The sequence below is a fragment of the Geotrypetes seraphini genome, chromosome 2 (assembly GCF_902459505.1).
Source record: "Geotrypetes seraphini chromosome 2, aGeoSer1.1, whole genome shotgun sequence".
Classification (NCBI taxonomy): Eukaryota; Metazoa; Chordata; class Amphibia; order Gymnophiona; family Dermophiidae; genus Geotrypetes; species Geotrypetes seraphini.
The window spans coordinates 362,453,481-362,477,396 of NC_047085.1; the positions used below are offsets into that span (position 1 = coordinate 362,453,481).

Here is a 23,916-nt window from a genome sequence, read left to right on the forward strand (position 1 = left end):
AGACTGCTAAAACCTGTTGTTTCTTTTCCCTGTATCATCACCAAAATTTGTCCCTTCTTTTCTGAGCACACTATTAGAACTGCTATCTACAATTTCATCACCTCATGCTTAAGATTACTACAACTTGCTTCTCACAAGTCTCCCACTAAATAATCTCTTTCTTCTCCAAAATTCTGCTGCATAACTTATTTTCTGACATCATAGCTACACTCAATTATCAGATCTTCGCTAATTTGACCATCCGTCATATCTGACAGACTGTCGATATCATCACCACTTTTGTCCACTTTCCTGGTGTCTGATTCAGTGGAAGGGCAGCACTTATCTCTGGGCTCCTTTTTACAAAGACAAATATCGCATCCAAATGCACCAAAGCCCATTCACTTTTTATGGGCTTTGGTGATTCTGCCACAGGGAAATTGCTACTGTGTCTTTGTAAAAGGGGCCATTTGTTCGACTTTGCTATTGAGATCTTGCTTTTATTGCAGCATTTAAAATACACATATAGCCTCCCTTTTATCAAGCCGCTTTAGGGTTCTTTATCACTGGTCGCTGCAGTAAAAGCTCCAACGCTCATAGGAATTCTATGAGCGTCAGAGCTTTCTAACGCAGTGTGATGAAAGAGGGCCTTAATAAGCAATTTCAACGTGTTCTGTGATATCTGACAGTGGGCCAGTCCCATTTAAGTTGGATAATCGAGACGCTAGTTTGAGTTTACTGTGTCTTTGTTAAAATAAAAATAGTTCTAGGATATTAGGAAAATCCAGTGTTTAAAATGCTATAATGTAATTTCCCTGTATATGTATTTAGCAAAACTCTGGCAACACTTGCTCCCAGCACTAAAGAGAGCTTAATTTTAGTGTGAATTTTATGAATGGAACAACTAACCGGAGAAAGTGAATGGAAATAGTGAAAAACATTATCACCCCAGTTCAGTGAAGGCTCCGAGTCAGAATTGGAAGCAATTTTCAGTGGTTGGGAGTCAATATAAAAAAAAAAGTATCTACGCCAACTTCAAAATAAAAACTCACAACGTTATATAGTAAATTTATCATTTTGTTCTTATACATCTTTGTCCTGGATCTAAAGTACTGGTACATTAGATCCAGGACAAAATATTTAAAACCCAATAGCAGTAAGGGTCTGAGTTGGACAGTAGTAAAATGGAGGAGTCAAGCAAAGTTTTCTTATACCGACTCTACAGGCCTGGTTCAAAGGATAGGAGAAAAGGTTAGAGCCACAGTATTTACTGTGGTCTGAGAGGCACTGTCTTCTGGAGCAAATAGATTATGATTATCAAGTGCACCGTGGTGCTCCGTTTTGAAGGAGGTTTTGGGTAACACATTGTACGTGACAGTTACAGCAAATGATCTCCAAAGGAATATCCTCTGAAGAATTGAAATAAAAATATTCAAGGAATATTTGAGTCTGCAAGCAATGTATTGAACTTTAAATAAATAAATAAATCAGATTTAATTTTTTGTTTTACAATTTTATAATTTAAATTATAATGTGCCACAAAAAGCATTTGCTCCATTTATGGCTCCTTTTACTAAGCTGCGATAGCGGTTTTAGTGCACGCTGAATTGTGCATGGTAGATGCTAACGCCAGCATTGAGCTGGCATTGGTTCTAGTCACATAGCGCGCGCTAAAATTCTGCGTGCTCTAAAAACGCTATCGCAGCTTAGTAAAAGGAGCCCTTAGTGAGCTAGAGCTAAAAAGGTTTGAGAGACACTGTTCTAGATTGTAAGATGTATTGACTCTACAGGCCTGGTTCAAAGGATAGGAGAAAAGGTTAGAACCACAGTATTTACTGTGGTCTGAGAGGCACTGTCTTCTGGAGCAAATAGACCATGATTTTCAAGTGCACCGTGGTGCTCCGTTTTGAAGGAGGTTTTGGGTAACACATTGTATATGACAGTTACAGCATATAAGTGGTCATTTTAGAACTTAGTTTCCATTGCACATGTATAAAAAGCTGGTTTATATATGTAAAAGGGCACAGACATGTAAAGTAGTGGTTTGGGTGGATTTGTGTAGATGTATTTCCTCTTTTATAAGAAAATACATATGCATAAAAAATTCCCTGTCAGCATATATAGCTATTTTGAATTTATTACTACTGTTAGAGACGGGGCCCTACTCAATATAGCTTACAAACTAGAACAGTGTCTCTCAAACCTTTTTAGCTCTAGCTCACTAAGGGCTCCTTTTACTAAGCTGTGATAGCATTTTTAGCGCATGCAGAATTTTAGCACGCGCTATGCGACTAGAACTAACGCCATCTCAATGCTGGCATTAGCATCTAGTATGCGCAATTCAGCATACACTAAAACCGCTATCGCAGCTTAGTAAAAGGAGCCCTAAATGGAGCAAATGTTTTTTGTAGCACATTATAATTTAAATTATAAAATTGTAAAACAAAAAATTAAATCCGAGTTATTTATTTAAAGTTCAATACATTGCTTGTAGACTCAAACTTCCTTGAGGAAATTCAAGTTAAAATGAATGAATATTTTTATTTCAATTCTTCAGAGGACATTCCTTTGGAGATTATTTGGGATGCTTTCAAAGCTACAATGACAGGGCATATAATTTCATATTCGGCACCCCAAGTCCCTAATTTCTGCAGCTGAGAATAAATTATTTCTTATAATGGCTGGGATTGCTATTCAAATGATCACAAAAAACTGGAAGAATTGTGATAGACTGAATCACACCTTTTGGTGGGAATCCCTGTGCTTGTGTAATCGACAAGAACCTATCAATTCAGAAATAAAGGGTTACGGTAAAAATTTTAATAAGATTTGGGGCCCTTTAGCAAATTTTGTATCCACCAATTAAGTCTAAGCCTTCCATTTTATTGAGTTTTACACTTATCTGGATTGGGAAGGAGGGAGGGATGGGGAGGAAAGATGTTTATATTATTATTGTTAGTAATAAGTGCTGTTATTTGGTGCCAATTGTTGTATTTTTTTATGCACTTTGTATGTTATTAAAATGAATAAAGACTTAAAAAAATAAAATAAAATAAAGTTCTTTAAGCTATGTATGGGTGTAACCACGGTGAAATTAAGATAGAATTGCTAATCAAAGCCATGGATGTCTTGTGGGGAAATTACTTCACTACCTTGAGCCATTTTCACCTATGTTTTAAAGCTCAAGGCCTAAAAGAACCCAGTTCAGATTAAGCAGAAAGACCAGATTAAACTGCCTGATCAAAAAACGTCTCCTAAAGAACCATCTTCATTTCAAAAATAATAAAGGGCAGGTGACCTAAAGTGCACACAAGAGCATAAGAATACACTTCCAGCAGAAGTGATTTAGGGATCAGCATGCCCCCTCCCCCCCTCCCTACACAAACAAAATGGGAGGGTTGGAAGCCTCCTCCAGGGGGCAACATTTAAGTTTAGACAATTAGATTTGCACCCTAGCGGTACCCAGACCAGCTTACAATAAAACACCGAAGCACAAAGAACCACCAGAAACACGTTTATTAGTATTTATAGACGGCTGTTCGATAGATCATCATAACGGTTTACATAGTACTCAAACGTAGAAAGCAGTTTCCAAAAGAAGCTCCAAGCAATCCCGCAGAACCCATCTCACCCTTGCCATTCGGTTGGGAACATTTTCATCCAGCAACTTGTATGCACAACCTTTTAGCGATGTTGCATTTTGCCTCCCCCCCCCAAACACACTCTCACCCCGAACACGTTACACCTGGCGCTAAACCAAAACTGCAAAAGCTCTCCTCCCCTTTTCCTCGCGCAAACAAATTAGCTACCATCGTCCGAGCCTAAATGCAAACTCAATAGGACGTTTTCTTTTAGATCCCGTCGTGCAATTCCTGCAACCACTACCCACTTTTTTTTTTATCGAATGGGCTTCACAACCCCCGTCCTCCACTCGACCACGCTTTTATTGTTATTCCCGTATCAAAATACTGTATTGCAAATGGAGGTGGAGGATGGGCACCCGGAAATGTTTCCACGCTCGTCCCTCCCTACCGTGAACAAATGGTGGCGAGGACGACGGCCCATCCGTGCCCACTCGGAAAGGGAGGGGCTTGCTGCTCGGGAACTGGCCAGCTGCCGCCCTGTTCCCGCCGCCGGTGATTATCACCAGGCAAAGCGACTCTACCTGGCTCCTCGCGCACGCCCCCTTTTCAGTCGCGCATATCTGCATAAGGAGGAGAAGGAATCTACACAACCAGCATGCCTCCCTCTTTTACAGTTCCTACCTCTAGCAAACTTTTTGGGTTAGCGCCCTCTCTCCTGGACAGTCGAAAAATCAGTAAGCCCCAGCATTCTAAACTCAGCTCCCCCCCCCCTCCTCAGGCAGCTCTTGGCGCCGCCTAGTCTGTCACAGAATCAAAGAGAGAGGCCGAAACCTTTCCTAATGAGTAGCTGGAGGCAATAGTTAGGTTAAAATTGGTGTTTCTCAGATAACCTTCCCCTCCCCCCAAAAAAATTATAATAATAATAATAAAATCTTTCCAATCTTCATATCTGCATCTTGATTTCTTTAAAATATACAGTATTAGCATCTTGGACAATGGGCTAGATTCACTAAGGACACCTATTGTGTCCCAACCACTTTGCAATCCCAACCTGATTCACTAACCTTACTCCCAATCCGATCTGTGCCTGATCTGCACATGCAAAGGAGGGGGGAATGGCATGCAAATGTAGGAAGACAGTGATTCACAAAAATTTCAGGAACACCGACTGGGCTGACCGATCAAAAAATATGCAACTGCTGAGGACCAGTCGCTCACGTCCTTCCAACTGCCCTGCTCTCTGCCCCGATTCTCCTGCCGCCCATGGTTTCAACCCGCAGGTTTAAAGCGGGTTAAAATGACGGGCTCGCAAAGTAAAAAAGTTTCAAGCTCTGTAAGCATGTGCAGACCCATCTACAGGCAAAGAAGATGGTCTGCACATGCGTCGGGATCGCTCTTCAGCGATTCGTGCAGTTGGTTGGGGGGGCATGACTCCAATCGTCCCCATTTGCGTGAGGACGCATCGTGAATCGGGCGGCCAGCAACCTCACGGATCAGATCACTAACGGATCAGATTGGATCCGTAAGATTAGTGAAACTAGCCCGATGTCCTGTGTGAAGATGATAGCTGGGAGTATAACACTAATAATACAAAAAAAAAACCTACATTGTTTGCGGAAGAGGTCATCAAACCGCCCTGTTACTAAACCGCATTAACGCTGGCTTTGTAATAAGCGCCCTAAATGCAGTTTACTGCACAGTAACTGCCAGCAGGGAGCTATGGCTAAAAGGTTTTGTGGTATTTTTGCAGTTATTGTATGGTAACCACAGGTTAAGTGCTCTTCATGGGCAGAGAATACCCGTGGAAGGTGTTTTTGCACTTAATTAGTTAGCGTGCAGTATTTGCCCCATACTAACCTAATCTAATCTAATCTGGGATTTATGAGTCACATTATGCCTAAAAAGTTTCCAAGTTTCATTAAAATTTGTTATCCCGCTTATCAAATTTCTAAGTGGTTTTACAATAGAATTTCTAAAAAAGGGGGGCATACAGACATTTGTTATTATATAAAACCTGTATATGTATTTATATGGACACTACAGACTGACAAGAATTACAGGAGATAGGTGGGGGGGGGGAAATACAATTTTAAATAGGATAGGAAGACGTAAATGGGTACAGTGCAATTTAAGGAGATACTGTAGGGTCATGAAATGGTTAACTGCTGTTTAAAATATTGCTCTGGCCTACATAGCTGAAAACAGTGTATAATCTATTGACTGCATCTGCCTGAAATGTATGTCCCTGCCTTACCACATTGTAAGCTGAATATATAAGAGTTTGAGCCATGATGTGCCCTGCCCTTCTGTACATGTAACATTTAGACCTGTGAGATTTAGATAAGCAGAGAAATAAGCTAGTTTCCTATAGGACTATAAGTTGTACCCCTGAACCATCATAAGTGCTGGCTTAGGACCAATAATAATTGTAGAAAGTTATAGAAGTAACAAATGAAAATTGTAGTTTTTGCATATATTAGTTTGCAAAAAGGGCATAAAAGTCCGTGTATTTCCTGTTTCTGACACTCTAGTAGGCAGGCTATTAACTGCACTAGAGTCCCGGCATGCTGTGAATAAAACTCTTGTACTTTCTTCACGCCTCTGACTTTGTGTATCCAAGTGACCTTTCAATACAAATGACCATAGTATGATACAATAATAATAATAATAATAACATTATTTTTCTATACCATCATAGTCAAACGACTTCTAGGCGATTCACATCGAAAGAAGGCTGGACATTCAGCGAATTACAAATGCTTGAGGGGGAATGTTACAGAAGAAAAGGGGAAGAAGGGGAGGAAAAGTAAGAGGAGTTGCCTGAGAGATTGCTTCGGGTTTGTAGGGGGAAAAGCGTGGTGAGCGAAGGTCGGTCTGTTTAGGTGATGAATTTGTCAAACAGAGTGGTTTTGATTGATTTTCGTAATGCGTTGTAGGTCTGTCTGGTTTTATTTATGTAGTTTCCCAGCCAGGATTGTTGTTTGTTAGCTTGGAACATGAAGATTCTGTCAAGGAAGGATTTGTATTTGAGCCAGTGATTTTAGGATAGGCGAAGATGTTTTTGTTTCTGGTTGTTCGTGTGGGGTTGTGTAGAGTGAAGTGTGTTTGCAGGTAGGAAGGTGTTAGGCCTCAGATTTGTTTGAAGCAGATGCATGCAAATTTGAACTTTATTCGTGCTTCTATTGGTAGCCAGTGCAGTTTTTTGTAGTATGGGCTAATGTGGTCATTTTTTCTCAGTCCGAAGATTAGGCAAACTGCAGTGTTTTGCACTAATCTCAGTTTCTTTATTGTATTTTGTGGGATACCCAGGTAGACGATGTTGCAGTAGTCCAGGGTGGATAGGATCAGCGATTGTACCAGTAACCTGAAGGAAGTCACAAGTGTATTACGATATAAATTGAGGATGGTACAATACAAGAGGAAATAAACTAGGTATATAACATAATTCTTTATTTATATACTGCACATATGCCTTTCGGTTCATGGTGGTGCACAAAAGAATACAACAAGAAGAATTGTTAATATTAAAATTGGTTAAACCATGAGGAAGTATGGCACTCAAAAACTCCCTATCTGTCCCAGATAGGGATCACAATCTGTGCTGTTCCTGAAGAGTAATAAAGAGAAGTTAGAAAAAAAAATAGACAATATTAAGTTCAAATTAAAAGAAGGAAAAAGAAATATAAATAAATAAACAATAATTAATAACAAAAACAAATATAGGAAAGAGAAAATAAAAATAATGGGGAGTAGTTTGAATCAGTCATTAGACAGCTCAAGTTTGCATGTTATATATTCAAGGTCGGAGTGTGTGACAGAATCAATCAGGGTAAATAATGGCTAAGCCACCTCCTCACCTGTCCTGCTTGGGAATGTGAATGATATTGCATCCTTGCGCCAGGAATGATAAAAAGGCATTTTATGCAAAAAAAATCTAGCAGTATTTTATTAAATGAACCTTCAATATCTGTACTTTATTGTGGAAAATAACAGAAAATTTAACATACTTCACTAATAGCTAAGCACATACATTTTGGTGTAGTCATCTACCAATGGTGTTCCAAACACTCAAGCATTCAATGTGTTCTTGAGATTGTCAGTATAAAGCCTATAATGCTGTTCAACTCCTTGTGACAAGGCCTCACACTGTACTCAGTTGATCGCGGCTTCAGAGCCAGCAGGGGAAGCCATGAATTAGCTGACTGCTAATTTTCCACAGCTACTGCTCTCCCCTCTGCCAGCTCTCAGTTGATCGTGGCTCCAGAGTCGCCATCAGCTGGATAGAGGAGGAGAATGGCAGCTGTAGGCAGGAGGAGAATCTGTGCCTAGCAGCTGCTCTTCAGAGCAGGCGTCAGGCACAGTTCCTCCCCCTTTTACCAAGACTGCTCTGCACAAATAGCCTGCATATAATTTACATGCTATTATGCTGAGCATCACCCAATTTAAAAAAAAATGTTCTCAACATGGTATTCAATACTGTGTTGTCAGAGCTTTGAGCATCAGGGTCATAGTAAACAAATTATATGCAAACAGGATCCACACCAAACTTATGTGCTAATTATTTATTTATTTATTCATTCATTCAATGATTTACCGTATATACTCAAAAAGTCAAGACACCCATTTCCCCCCAAAAAGGAGGGAAAAAAAAATATGGTTGACTCGAATATAAGTCGGACGGCTTAATATTCAAGTGTCCTGCCCTTCCACGTTCTGCACTCAGCCCCCTCCCTGCCAAGTTCTGCACCCAGTCCCCTTCCCTCCTGCCCTGCACTGCACTCAGTCCCATTCCCTACCAGGCTGTGAACCAAGTCCCCCTCCCTGCCAGGCTCTGAACATTGCCCACCTTCCTTCCCTGTACCCTCTTCCCCCTAAAAAGAGCCAACCTCATCAGTGATGTCACAATGGCTTGATTGTCCCGTATCCCTCTCTGCCCTCTAACCCAGCCAGCAGATTAACCATTCTCCTTAACTTAAACCACCTAATGGTAGGCCAGACAGGAGGGATCCCTCCCGTCTCCTGCCCTGGCCAACACTAATAATTACCACCCTCCCTCGCGTACCTGTTCCCTGGTGGTCCAGCATGTATCCCGCGCTGAAATCCTGACGATTGTAAAAGTAGTAGCCAGCAGCGCACCCGGGCCAGCATGCAGGAGTGAGCTTTTTGTGCTCCCGGACGGCCCTACACCACTCTTTGATGGGCTGCCATGAGAACCGCGAATCCCACAAGAACTTGCGGCAACCTATCAAGGAGCAGTGCAGGGCTGGCCAGGAGCATGAAAAGCTCGCTCCTGCATGCCAGCCGGGTGCACCGCTGGCTACTACCTTTACAATCTTCAGGATTTCAGTGTGGGATCCCTCCTGTCCCGGCCTAAGGCAGGCCTGCAGGAAGTCTGGGAGGGTTTCGGGTGGTCACTGAGGGATGACCTGAATATAAACCGGGACCCCCATTTTTGGGCCAATTTTTTGGCCCAAAAATCCAGGTTTATATTCGAGTATATACGGTAGTCCGTCCTCCCAAAGGAACCCAGAATGGGTTACAAAGTACATCCATAATATAATCGAGACAGGACAGAGATGACATAATTTACTATATAAATCCAATCGTTTCTTCTAGTATATCTACTATAATCTCCTATACAAAGGCTAACTTTAGATCAAGAAGATCTTTACTCAATAATATCAGGAATAAAGACTGCAGGTCTCAAGTGCCCACGGTCAATTACCAGAACTAATCTTGGTTAATTGGCCATGCATGCGGGCTATCATTGATCAGAGTCTTTCCCTTTTATTCATACATTTTTCATATTTATTTAATTGCTGTTGAAACCACCATTTTGTTACTATTGTTCTTTATATTCAATAGTGCTATATGATACTTAGCTCGAGTGTTGTGCATCGCCCGGCTTGCTCCACTGTACGACGGAGGATCTCCGTTTCGTTCTCGTGTAGTACTGAGAGCTTCTTTAGGACTGAGCGTTGTATTTTACAAATTATTTATTTGATGTGACCACCGTTGGTTCTCAGCAAGTTATAATCCATTTTAGATTAGTTCTGGTAATTGATCGTGTGCACTTGAGACCTGCAGTCTTTATTCCTGATATTATTGAGTAAAGATCTTCTTGATCTAAAGTTAGCCTTTGTATAGGAGATTATAATTTACTATATAGACATGACAGTAAAACATATACACTAAGCAGCATCTGGTAGGTGGCCTAGGTGTGTTGGCTCTGATGGCATTTCTGGGTGCATGTCCTTAAGGCCCTGGGTTTGTGAAGAGGAAGGTTTTCACGGCCTTCCTGAAGCTCCAAAGTCCATCTAGTGTTCTAATAGATGGGGGGATGGTGTGCCATAGCCTGGGTATGAAATGTGAGTAGAAGCGTTTGCGAGCTGTTTCAGTTTTGAGGGAGCGGCCAGGGGGTATGGTCAGTCATTTTTCTCCTTGGGATCTCAGTGGTCGCTTTGGGAAGTAGATTTGTAGTTTAGTTTTCATGTAGTGCGAAATCGTTTCATGGAAGGTTTTGAAAGCGAGGACCAGGGCCTTGAAGGCGCAGCGTTTTTGAATGGGCAGCCAGTGCATGGAAGCTAATGCAGGGGTAACATGGTCACGGATGCATAGGTTTTTCAGGAGACGGATTGCAGCATTTTGTACCCTTTGAAGGTGGGAGAGAGTTTTGGTAGGCAGGCCCACTAGTAGTATGTTCCAATAGTCTAAGCGGGATAGTACAAAAGCATACAGTAGTTGGGCGAATTCGGGTTCTGAGAAGTTTGCACATATGGATTTTACCTGGCGGAGGTAGGAGGATGATACTAGTTTGGATACGTGATCTGTCATTGATAAGTTTCAGTCGAGAGTTACTCCTAGGCTAAGGACGTTATCCTTCGGTGTAAGGGTGTTTGTGCCCCAGGAAAAGGACGGACGGGGGTATATGCAAAGATCTTTGTGGATCCTGAGAAGTTCTATCTTGGACTCATTTAACTGTAACTTGTTCCAAGTCATCCAGGTCTTTATTTCAGTTAAGCAGGACTGAAGATTATTGATTTGTGTGTCTCGGTGTCGGCCTAGGGGGAGGTAGAGTTATAAGTCATCTGCGAAAGAGTGGATTCCGATTTGGTGTTTTTCCCCTATATCCAGTACTGGATTGACATAGAGGTGAAGAGGAGTGGTGATAGTGAGGCTCCCTGAGGCACTCCATAGTGGAGTGGTTTGGGTTCAGATAAGGATTTTCCTAGTAGAACTCTCTGCAATCTGTCATTAGGAATGAAGAGAACCATCGAAGTGCATTGTCACGGATTCCAATGGTCTTTAGCCTGGACAGGAGAAAAAAGTGGTCGATGGTGTCAAATAGTACCAGCAATGCATCATTTCCATCATCTAGTATTTTCCAGCAGTCATCTAAGATGTCCAAAAGCACTGTTTCCGTGCTGTGGTGTTTCCTGAAGCCTGACTGGAAGTTGGAGAGGGTGACGTTGGTCTCCATTAAGTCTTGCAGTTGCGTGAGTACTGTCTTTTCCAATATTTTTGTTAGATGAATAAGAGGTTTGAGACAGGTCTGAAGCTGTTTGGGTTGTCTCGTTCCATGGTTGTTGTTTTTTTCAGGAGTGGTTTTACTATAGCAGATTTCCAGCTCTGTGGAACTACATCTGTTGTAAGGGACTCGTTTATTAGGGGTAGGATGGATTCCAGGAATATCTTGTTTGTATCCAGGAGTGTGGTGGAGGGACATGGGTCCAGGATCGAGGTCGTGGGAATTAGGGAAAGTATTTTGGATGGATATGCACAAGATTCTAAGGGCTGCCAATGCTGTGCACATGTCTAGACAGACAAAAATTGGAACGGATCCGAGCATGTGCTAGAATGTTATTCTGCACATCATATTACCATTGCAAAAATTTATCTGAATAAACTTTTTGAAATGCAGATATTTATGTGCAAAATAGCATTCCAGCACATATGCAAATCTTAGTCACAATTACTAATGTGGGTTACTCTTATGACATGTTATTTTACTGTTAACAGGGGTTACTAATAATTGGGGTTAACAGGGCTGCTCAAAAGCCTGCCATCTCTTCAATGAAGGCTTGGCTCTCAGTGAGGTAGGATGGTAGTGGCAGGGGAAAGGGAAGAAGAGATGTTGGACTAAGAGCAGGGCATGGGCATATATGGCTGATGGCTCACCTAAGGCAGTAGATGGCAACCTTTATACATAGAAAACTGAATGAATGTCAGTACTACTATCCTTGGTGGGCTGCAAATTTATGTAATGTCAAAATGCCATAGACCACCTGAAATAAGTACATAAAAATTTAACTAAAAAATAAAAATTTAACTAAAAACCATAGAACAAACTGCTAGAGTGGAAATTGTAAAAATATTTGCAAAATACAATATTTAAAATCGCCAACACACTGATTAATTCCTTGTGGGCAGGTTACTTAACATTTCATTGCCCCATGTAAACTGCTTTGATTGTGTAAACCACACAGAAAAAGCGGTATACCAAGTCCCATCCCCCCTTTAATGATGGGGGATTTCTGTGTATGCTTCCCATGGTCTTGCAAGCCACATTAAATTGAATGGTGAGATGCATTTGGCCTGTTGGTTGCAGGTTGCCCAACCCTGACCTAGGGCATCTGATACAATTGGGCCTGCTCTCTTTGTGCCTTTTAAAATCATTAACTTCACGCTCACAGCACAACAAACTGGACAGGTCCCCTCTGCTGCATATCACACGAAATAATATCCTGCTGAAAAGTCAAATCCCTTCAACCCTCCAACTTTCTATCTTAGCACAAAGATTTTTCCTCTTTCTGTGTGCAAGAAGGGATGTTTGTCACAAGATCAAAACAGGATACTTGCTCTGTTAATAACAACAGCAGCAATCTAAGCCCTAGATGCACTAAAGATACCGACTCGATCACTGTTGGCCGATTCTCCAGCAGCGATTGATGCGCTATCAAGTTTACATGCCAATGATTTGCAGGATCAATTGCTCAGTGAGCGATTGACACATGTGCAGAGCCCTAACAGCAGTGACAGGAGAAGCAGCCTCCTTTCACTGCTATTAGGGCACCAGGACTCCCCCACATGGCAGCGAAAATGGCAGAAGGGATTTCTACTCCCTTCTGCCAATGCAACCCCCACCTCCCCCCCTGCAGCAATGATATAGCAGGAGGGATGCCCACTCCCGGGGGGGGGGGGTGTTGTTGCTGTTTTTTTAATAAACAGCCCCCCACACCCACTTTCCTACCTCCTGTCTGCCACCCACAATCAAGAGAAATTGGATTTGTCAGACACTATGGTATGGTTTCAGCTTGGTTTTTTTTCTGTGTATAATTCCCATGATCTCATAGTCCACATAAAATTCAAAGGGGGGCCCACATTCAGCCAATGTACTAGGCTACTTTTGAAGCATGATGGTTTTGATTAAGTGGACAAAAAAATTACTTATAGCAAACTTTAGCACTAGCACAGTGGTCTCAAACTCGCGGTCTAGGGGGTCACATGCGGCCCGCCAGGTACTATTTTGAGGCCCTCGGTATGTTTATCATAATCACAAAAGTAAAATAAAACAGTTTCTTGATCATACATCTCTTTAGCTATAAATTACAATATTATTATTAAGACTTAGCCAAAAGGAAAGATTTATAAACTATAAAGAGTTTTACCTCATGCAAAATTGTCATTTCTTTAATAAGACATTAACTATTTTTTTCTGAGGCCCTCCAAGTACCTACAAATCCAAAATGTGGCCCTGCAAAGGGTTTGAGTTTGAGACCACTGCTTTAAAACATGAGGCTGTAGCTACCTCACTGGATTGGTGCATCGCCAGAAGGAAGGCACAGGGATTTGGATTTAGTTTATGCCTTCTTTAGTAGTAGTTCAGGTACAGTAAGTACTGTATATTTCTGGCCCTGGGGGGCTGACAATCTAAGGGCTCCTTTTACAAAGCCGCAGTAGTGGCTGCTGCTGCAGTAAATCGCTCCAACGTCCATAGGGATTTAATGGTCATCAGAGCATTTCAGAAAACACAAGCAACCTTAGATATTTTCAGTTTAATCCCACTTTAAGACCTCAGCGGTGCAGCCTGCGTATAGATTTCATTCACAATTTCACCAGGGTCTTCATCTGTCTATTTTTTATATATTTTTATTATGAATAATTTATTCTTTTATCTATAACTCTATATTTGTTTGTTTTTAATACTCATCTCTTTCATGAAGCATAGCAGGGGTTCTTCATTCCAACATAGGCTATGTTTCGCCCAGGGGGCTTTACCAAGGTATTTCCCCTTATGCCGGTTCCATGAGTGCTATATCGTCAAATTTCCTCAGCAAACATGGCCGCGGCTTTTTTTGGAAAGAATTTAAATGTAATGATCTCATTTGCACGTATCCAATCAGAGCATTTGCCATGCCGCAGCAGCTACCGCTGCTTTGTACAAAAAGAGGGGGGGGGAGTTTGTATCAGAGAAAATGAAGGGCTAAGTGATTTGCATACGATTACAAGGAACAGCAATGAGATTTGAACATGCTTCCCTGGTTCTCAGTTCACCGCTCTAAATATTTTACACTACCAAATACTTTAAAATAAAAATAAAAGGTAGGGAGGTGCCTTATATTGTATATTTTACTTGTAAGTAAAGATACTGGTTCTTGTTATGTAGAAAAATAACTGTGTCTTATGTTGGTATTGCTGTTTAAAATTTAATCAAAATTAATTATGCCATAAAATAATTAAAAAAAAAAAAGGTTTAACAAAAATGATATGCGGCCAGTGGCACTGTGAGACTGCATTCCCCCACTGCCTCCCATTCACACCAGCTAGTCCAGGGATGGGCATCCACAACCCGTCATGTCTGGAAGATTTCCACAAGTACCTATGCTGTGTATGCAAGAGATTGATTTGCTTGTCCCCCTTTCATTGCATGCAAGTAGATTTCATACATACTAGTAATCACTGGCAAATGGGGGGGGGGCAATCCGCCCTGGGCACCATCTTCCATGGGGCGCAAGCACTCCTCCCCCTGCTGCATGTGCGCCCCTTTCCTTCCCCTGTACCTTTTTAACTTCAGCGTGAGCAGCCACCAACTTGCTGCCCGCGTCAGCGCTCTCTCTCTGACGTCACCTAAGAAGTGACATCACAGAGAGCACCAAATCCGACGCGGGCAGCAAGTTGGCCGCTGCTCACACCGAAGTTAAAAAAGGTACGGGGAAGGGGGAGGGGTGCTGCTCAGCTTCGTTACGTCACTGCTACTAAGTGTGGCAATATTGAAAACCTGACTGGGTTGTGGCCCTCAAGGGCTGTGATTGCCCTCCCCTGAACTGCTGGCACCAAGAGCATGCTCAAAAACCTCACAACCTGCAAATCTCCCAAGGCCGGGCATCAGCAGCCAGAAAAGAAATGCTGGCCCATGAGTTTTGAACATGTTGATGCCAAAACATTCTGAATCAGAGGGTGGCAACTGTCAGATGCTGAGGAAGCAGGAAGGCAACAGACAGGGAACAGATGCTGGAGATGAGGGGTACACAGGTACTATCAACCCAGTCCTTGGCTTGGGACGGACCTAGACAGGTTTTCAGGAGATCCACAATGAAAGTGCATGCACATTTATCTTATGCATAGACTTCAGTCTGTGCAGATCTCTCTCTTGTGTATTTATTGTGGATCTAATGAAAATTGAAAGGGGATAGATTCCGTACGAATGTACGGAAGTTCTTCTTCACCCAGAGAGTGGTAGAAAACTGGAACGTTGTTCCGGAGTCTGTCATAGGGGGAAACACCCTCCAGGGATTCAAGACAAAGTTAGACAAGTTCCTGCTGAACCGGAACGTACTCAGGTAGGGCTAGTCTCAGTTAGGGCACTGATCTTTGACCAGACGGCCGCCATGAGAGCAGACTGCTGGGCACGATGGACCACTGGTCTGACCCAGCAGTGGCAATTCTTATGTTCTTATGACTGGCTAGGTGTGTCCCGAGGACTGGATTGAGAACCACTGAGAGAGAGGAAAAGAGAGAAGGGAAATGTGGCAGGATTACCAACTTTAGAAATATTATTGACTGACTAGCTGCCATAATGCTAAATCACTCTCCACCTCCCTGGTCTTCAGCAAACTCTCTGAAGTAGACACCCCCGACTTTCTCCAAGCTTCGATAGTTTAAGTTTAAATTTTCATATTTATTTGATATACCAGCTATTAGAAAGTCATCTAAACAGTTTACATATATCAGTAACAAATCATAACATAAGAAAACATAATTACAGAAAATAAATTTACAATCATCAAATGTTTGACGGCCCCTTTCTTTTTATTTATTGGGGATTTATAAACCTGTATGAAAAGATTCACCCCCAGGTGATATATACAGCAGGTACAATTTATAATAGGTCTTTTAAAACTTCTGATAGGTTTGCAAGAACAAAAGTTCACTTCATCAAATGTCTCAATACATCTTCTTTGTGTGGCTATTACCACATCAAAATGCCCTTCAAAAAGTTCATCAAGTGATCCAATTGTTTTCAAAAAATGTTTTGCATACAGCCCAGGGTATCTGGATTCTATTCTTTGCCCAGGCTGGAGCTAAGAATGCTCAATACATCATCTTTGTGTAGTTATAGCCATATTCATATTATTGTTTGATATACCGCATGTCAAGGTAATATCAATGCAGTGCACAATTGTTACAATATACACTATGAACCGGGAAAAAAACACAGAAATGATTTTTGGCATATCTTCCACAGTACTCGGCCAATTCTTATAAAATGTAGTGTGTTGTGTCCAGAATTAAGTTGATGTAAAATGCATATATTTCCCACAGCACCACAACACTATCTTGTAAAAATGAATTGTTGTTATGGGATATGCGCAGAAGCAGACGATAGTTTGTAAACAGTTTCTGTATCAAAATGGTTTTCACAGCAGAAGACTGAATTCTGATAAAGAACTTAAAAGGATATGTGAGAAGTTAAATTAGAAATAGCATTAAAAAGGTTCTAACTGATGTTAATTGTTGCAGAGTGTAATAACCAATAAATTCCAGTAGAGGGAATTTGTTTAACACCGTGTACATATAGCAGTATTGCTGAATCAGGAGAAGGGAGGAGGGCATTCCTGGGATAGTATTTGATACTGTATGAACACAATGCCTACAGTCAAGACAAGAGAACACAGAATCTGATGGCTCAGCACAACTAACCATAAGGGCTATTCAAGTAATCAGCCCGAATACATAACATAAGAGGTGAGCAGGTGAGGAGAGGAGCAAGTGTCTAAATATGGGCAATCGTAAATGGAGTCGGAGGTCTGGGAATAACAGTAATGGGAGAAGTAATTAGGGATGGAGAAACAGGAAGTGGTCAATAAAGGATCTGATAGGTTGTGAACTGTCCTCGCTCCTTACAATGAGGAGGCAGGCAAAAGGGACTAAGAAAAGTTTGAACTAACCATAAAACCAATGGATGTATTGAACTCTGTGTGCCTACTTTGTCATTCTTTCAATGCAAATTGGACAACCTTTCTGGCCAGGAAGAAAATAAACAATTCTCTGTTTTACCAAAGACTTCTGGAGTTTTCACTGTGATAGCGTTTCTTAGTTACAACAGTGAATAATTGTTGGAAGAGTTTCCACAGAAGGGTTGGAACAAAAATGGTCTTGATGTGCTGCTACACAAGATCCGAGCAATGGGCACTGTGGATCGTAAGCCAGGCAGTGAACAACCGCACTCAATTCGCACATTGACATTGTACGCGATCTTGTACTGAGCCAGGAGGACGTGCCACAAACACACCGAACAACTAGCCAAATAGCAAGAGAAGCAGGAATAAGCCAAACAACTGTGGTTAGGATAATTCTGAAATTAAAATGTCTTAAAAAGCATTGTGCCCAATAGTTAACTTTACACAACAAAGACACACACCTAAAACATTACCAGCAGCTTTGACCAAGTACCCAGAGCACAGCATCAGCTTCATCTGTTTTACAGATGAAAAGATATTTACAGTAGCTCCACTGATTAACACACAGAATGATCGCCTGTACGTGCCTTCAATGACAGTGAAGTGTGAGGTTAATGCCAAACACCTACTACGGACCCACCTGACCTTCAATCAGTCATGGTCTCGGTCGCAATCTCAAAACTCAGATTCACAGATCTGTTCATTGATCCTGGGTTTAAGATCCAACGGCTCATACTAGCAGGACATCCTCTTGATGCAAAAGTTGTTGTCAGCAATCCATCACACGTCAGGAGACTACGTCATCTTCCAACAGGACAATGCCCCAGCACATCGGGCAAAGGACACCATAGATCTGCTCCATCGGGAGACCCCAGACTTCATTGGTTCAGACCTCTGGCCTGCAAATTCACCAGACCTAAACTAAGTTGACTACTGGTTCTAGGGACCGATACAGGAAAGTGTCTCACAGACAGTGATATCTGATGCTGAAGATCTTAAACAGCGCCTCATCTCTGTTTGGGCTGAGCTGAAGCAGAGCATCATTGAGAAGTTCATAGATCAGTGGCGGCCAAGGCTGAGGGCATGCTTTTGTGCAAAGGGAGGGCATTGCGAACATCTGCTTACCATAATTGAAACATTACTTTTTGACTTTATATTTTTCTGCAAGATATGCCATATAACTTTTTGATGTGCTTTATTCAGTTCACAATTCATTTTCACAAGATAGTGTTGCGGTGTGGTGGGAAATATTTACAACATTTTACATCAACTTCATTCAAGACACAGCCGAGTTCTGTTGAAGATACAACAGAAAACATTTTGGTGTGGGTTTTGGGGGTTTTTTTTCAGTTCACAGTATACAAAGAGAAAAAGACGAGAGGGAGAATGAGAACAAGAGGAATTACAATTTATGATAGGAAAGTTGTGCAAAAAAAAAATGAAGAGGGGGAGAGGGTAAAAAAAAGAGTTAATTCTAGTACACGTCTGCTTTTTGTGTCCAGTCTTGTAATCTTGTAAGGACTAGTGAAGGGAAAGAAAAATTAGGAATTACACGCATCATTGAAAAGAAAAGCATAGCGATTGTAAAAAGGGGGGGGGTTAATCCAAAGCTATGTTAGGCTTTTTTAATTGCCACCACAGCAGTATTAGCTCTGAAGCTCATAGGAATTCTATAAGCATTGGAGCTAATACCACTGCAGCTGGCGATAAAAAAGCCTACACAGCTTTGTAAAAAGAGCCCTTAATTTTTTCTTGAGAAGTTTCCAGTCTAAGTTCAGTAGGAAGGATGTTCCATATCAAAGTATCCCTCTAAAAGTTTATCAAGTAGTCTTCATCATAAAGCAAATAGGGACAGACTTAAAGATCTCAATATGGAAGACAGGCAAGCGAGGGAAGATGTAATAGAAGTATTTAAATGCCTATGTGGCATAAATGCATGAGGGGAGTCTCTTTCAATGGAAAGGAAACTCTGGAATGAGGGGGCATAGGATGAAAGTGAAAGGAGACAGATTCGGAAGTAACCTGAGAAAATACTTCTTCATGGAAAGGTGGTAAATTCATGGAACAAACTCCCAGTGGAGATGAAACACCAGCCGCAGACGAATCAAACAGACGCTTAAGGATGAAATCCACGAGTCAGTCCTGGACATCCTTCAGGACTACCTCCCCCCCCCCCTTCATTGCTGGAGAGAGATGTGCGCTTGGTGACCTGCACCATCAAAAAATCCACCTTCGGAGGAGTAAAGTGCTTGTTAAAGCCATCCACCATGGGAGAAAGCTGCGCTAGGGCTCGAGCACATTTCAAGAGACCCTCAGGGTCTCCCAGACATCTGACAGAATCTGAACCAGGTCAAGATGATCAGGAAAAGAGGCAGAATGTGGCCTCTGATCACTCGTGAGGGAACATTCAGCAGTGACTGCTGTTTCAACTGCAGTGTCAATTCCAGAAATACAAGCAACAAGGTATGCGGGTTTGACAAATCTGTGCACAGTGGGGTCCTCCTCCAAAACACAGGTTCTGCACCAATCCGGATCCCGAAGATCCACCAGATTTGTCACATCAGCGATCTTCGCAGAGCTGCCCTGCGAAAGCAGAGGGATGGAAGAAAAATGTCTGGTGCAACTACAGACACAGCTGTCTTACCCCGGCCAGAAGGCAAGAAGAACTACCCTGGTCCACTGGAGCAGGAGTCCCTGTGACTGGTACAGAGGTTGGTGAAAAAGAAACAGACAGACAGTTTTAATTTAAAATGCCTGATAAAGCCCAACCACAAATTCCAGGGAAAACTTATCCTCTGCGGCAGAAGCCAAGCACTGCACCTCAGGTTTGGACTGTTTGGAAGATTTGCAAGGGATATTGCCAAAAATGCACTTGCGTTTTGCCAAAATGATGCCATTGCACTCCCAAGGGTCCCCCAAAGCCATTTTCACGAGAATTGGGGCAGAAGGCACTTGAAGACCCTCTCGGGGTCCAAAGGTACTGCATCGAGGCAAACTTCACCCCCACCTCGGGCCACAGCACACGTGGAACACGGCCCTGCAACTGACAGCCATCCACTACAAATGAGGCATGAATCCATCCAATCCTACCCTGGGGAGGCCATCTATATGGTTTTCTTGCAAAAATTAAGCTTGGAAGTAGGAAAAATAACTTTAAAATCAAATTGGGAAAAATCCAAGATGGCTGTCGCGTGTGCCGGGAAAATCACAGGAACTCACTGAAAACAAATTTTAGGATTAAACCTTTTTAAGAATCCCCCAAAATCGCTGATTTAGGCTGTCGGCCCTTACTCACTGTGACATGTGCTGAAAGGAAACACACTGCAGACACAGCAGAAACTGCTGACAGTGAGATCCTTTGCTTCAGAGAACTGGAAATCTAGAATCCTAATCTTCTGATTGCCCTACCGGCCTGACTTCCATGGCCGGAAACCTCTGCCATCCTTAGACACACCGTGTGGACACCTGACAGAAGAACGCAGTCAGGCTCCGATCCCAGTCATGCCTCTACAGAACCACTCAGCCTGTGCTCTATACCCATTAGCGGACAAACCTGGGGTGAGCAAGCTCCAAAGGGAACAGTCCCTGAGCCCCAATCCGATGTGTAGGCTGTCCAGGGGGGCTTACTGTTTAGCAAGGAACCCACCAGAAGCAGACTTTTTCCAACGGTCTGTGATCTCCCGCAGTCAAGGATGTCCCCGCAGAGAACCTCCACAGCACAAGGGTGAAAACCATTGAATGAAAATACTGAAATATCACAAAATGAAATATGAGCAGAACAATTAAGCTCCTACAGCCTGGCTTGTAGGAAGAAAGACTACTGTACACAGGAGCATGCTCAGTGATGAGGTATGAGAGGGAGAAGCCTCTGAAGTTTTGAGGCTTCCTACAGATCCTGGAGGGAAATAACCCATTGGTCCCAGAATATATGTTAAAACGCATGCGGATTGTGAAACATTGCAGGCGGACCTTAAGAAATTGGAAGACAGGGCATCCAAGTGGCAGATGAAATTTAATGTGGACAAATGCAAAATGATGCATATTTAATGTGACCATTTATTTTTTTTGTTTGACAAAACGGAACATCTACTAATTTTTAAGTAATAACATTGTAGATATGACTTTCTTTCTTTCTCTCTGCCCCCCTTTCTGTCTTTCTTTCTTTCTCTCTCTCTCTCCCTGCCCCCTTTCTTTCTTTCTTTCTCTCTCTCTCCCTGCCCCACCCCCTACCATCAATACCAATTTCTCCAAGCCACTGCCGCCGATTTCTTCCTGCTTCCCCGACGCCAATGCAGCAACAGGCCAGGTGTGTGCAGCGACTTTACAAGCGGCGAGCCCACAAGCCTTCTCCCCCCCCCCCCCGACATCAATTCTGATGTCAGAGAGGAAATTCCGAGCCAGCCAATCGCTGCCTGGCTAGCCCGGAACTTCCTTTCCAATGTCAGAATTGACATGGGGGGCAGAGGTTTGTGGACCCGCCACTTGTAAAGACGCATCTCATTGTCCCCAAGCACAGCACCATTTTTTTAAATTGTTACAGAAAACAGGACATTTCGGCATCTCAAAGCTGTGTTTGGGGACAATGGGATAGGTTACCTAAAAATGGGATGGTCCCATTCAAAATGAGACATATGGTCACGTCATGCATATTGGGAAGAATAACCCAAATCACATGTTACCAGATGCTAGGGTCCACCTTGAGGATTAGCGCCCAAGAAAGAGATCTGGGTGTCATTGTAATGTAGACAATGTGCGGCGGCAGCCAAAAAAGCAAACAAGATACTAGGAATTATTCTTAAAAAGGGATGGTTAACAAGACTAAGGATATTATAATGCCTCTATATCGCTCCATGGTGTGCCCTCACTTGGAGTATTGGGTTCAATTCTGGTCTCTTTATCTCAAGAAAGATATAGCGGCGCTAGAAAAGGTTCAAAGAAGAGTGACCAAGATGATAAAGGGGGATGGAACGCCTCTCGTATGAGGAAAGACTAAAAAGATTAGGTCTTTTCAGTTTGGAAAAGAGAAGGCTGAGGGGAGATATGATTGAAGTGTACAAAATCCTGAGTGGAGTAGAACGGGTACAAGTGGCTCTATCTCTCACTCTGTCAAAAATTACAAAGACTAGGGGACACTCCATGAAATTGCAGGGAAATACTTTTAAAACCAATGGGAGGAAATATTTTTTCACTCAGAGTATAGTTAAGCTCTGGAACGCATTACCAGAGGTTGTGGTAAAGGCAAATAGCGTAGCAGGTTTTAAGAAAGGTTTGGACAAATTCCTGGAGGAAAAGTCCATAATCCGTTACTAAGACATGGGGGAAGCCTCTGCTTGCCCTGGATCAGTAGCATAGAATGTTGCTACTCTTTGGGTTTAGGCCAGGTACTGGTGACCTGGATTGGCCACCGTGAGAACAGTCTGCTGGGCTTGATGGACCACTGGTCTGACCCAGTAAGGCTATTCTTTTCTTCTTAATAAAGTGGGATTGTACAAGAATTGGGGCAATGGAAGTAAAACCCAGATGTCTCAATCCGTCCTCCTTTTTCTGAAGCCAACTTCATCTCAACAACCTGCAGCATGACCCTTGCCTTCATTTCGGCTGCTGTTAACTATTTCTGTACCGCTGCTAGCTACAGGTAAGAGCAAAACAGTGTCTGCATTAGTGACCAGTTCAAGCAGCCCTTAACTGCTATTTCTACCAAGTAACTTTAGCCTCAGCTTATTTGTGCCAGTTGGCTGAATAGAAAATAGCGACACATACCTGGATCCTACAACGTTTGGAAGGCCAATACAGAGAATTGAAAAAACGAGCTGCAACTCCTGTTGGGATTGATCTCTTTTCCTCCACACGCCTGCCTGCAAATCTTCATCTGCTGCTTGTAAATAAACCCTACATCCTGCACAGGCTCAGTCAGAACCTTCCCCTGCTTTTCTGATGTCATTTCTGGGAAATCAATACTAGTTTCGGTTTCCAAAAGCAAACAGGGCAGTCAGAGAATGGAAAGGAAGAACCCGAGATGCAGCACAACGTCACAGAAGGAGAAAAAGAAAGCAGATCTGCTCATCGTCCTAGCAAACAGGATCTTCCATATCCAGTCGGAAATTAGCTTTTGTTCTAAAGTATTTGCTTTAAAATCTTTTAGAGATTTTTGTAGGTTGTCATATGCTTAAAAGCTCATGTGTTCACTTTTTTTTTTTTTTTTCCAAATTTTCTTTCATTCAAGCTTTAATTTTAGAAAGCTTGGGTATGGAAAGACTGACACAACCAGTAACTCAGAGGCTCATACACAAAGGACTGAACTCTATATAATAATAATAACTTTATTCTTCTATACCGCCACAATCTGACGACTTCTCGGCGGTTTACATCAAAGAGAGTTGGACAATCAGCGAAGTATAAAATACACATAGCAAAAGTACAATATATTTCTTAAGGATAATCAGAGTAGAATTATTGCAATTATTAAAGAATTATTACATTGAATGTAATTTCTTTTAGGAAATTAATCTATCAAATAGTACAGTTTTAATTTCTTTCCGAAAAGCGCTATAGGTCAACCTGGCTACACTAATGTGATTACCAAACCAGGACTGCTGTTTACTTGCTTGAAACATAAAAGTCCTATCCAAACATGACCTGTATCTACAACCAGTAATCTTTGGATAGGCAAATAAATTACAATTTCTGGTTCTCCTCGTGGGGTTGTATAGTACAAAATTAGACAAAAGATAGGTAGGGGCCAGTCCCCAGATCAACTTAAAACAAATACAAGAGAATTTGAATATTACTGGTGCCTCCACTGGTAGCCAATGCAGCAATCTATAGCAGGGACTAACATGATCTCTTTTCTTCAGTCCGAATATTAGACGGACAGCCATGTTCTGTACTATTCT

At 42.2% G+C, this 23,916-nt stretch overlaps 1 protein-coding gene across 3 annotated transcripts in view; it reads right to left on the reverse strand.

Moving 5' to 3' along the window:
- The window catches only part of TRANK1 (tetratricopeptide repeat and ankyrin repeat containing 1), a 258,846-nt gene extending 235,941 nt beyond the window's left edge, over window positions 1-22,905 (reverse strand). The window contains exon 1 of one of the 3 annotated variants that reach the window (XM_033930525.1): window positions 22,784-22,905. Coding sequence is in view for 1 of the 3 variants with exons in the window: in XM_033930523.1 (XP_033786414.1) it covers window positions 3,611-3,633 (23 nt within the window). In the remaining 2 variants the exon portion in view is untranslated. Of the gene's footprint in view, window positions 1-3,610; window positions 3,639-4,011; window positions 4,162-22,783 lie in introns of those variants that run through there. The other 2 variants (XM_033930526.1, XM_033930523.1) reach the window with 2 other exon arrangements.
- Window positions 22,906-23,916: the final 1,011 nt, after the last annotated feature.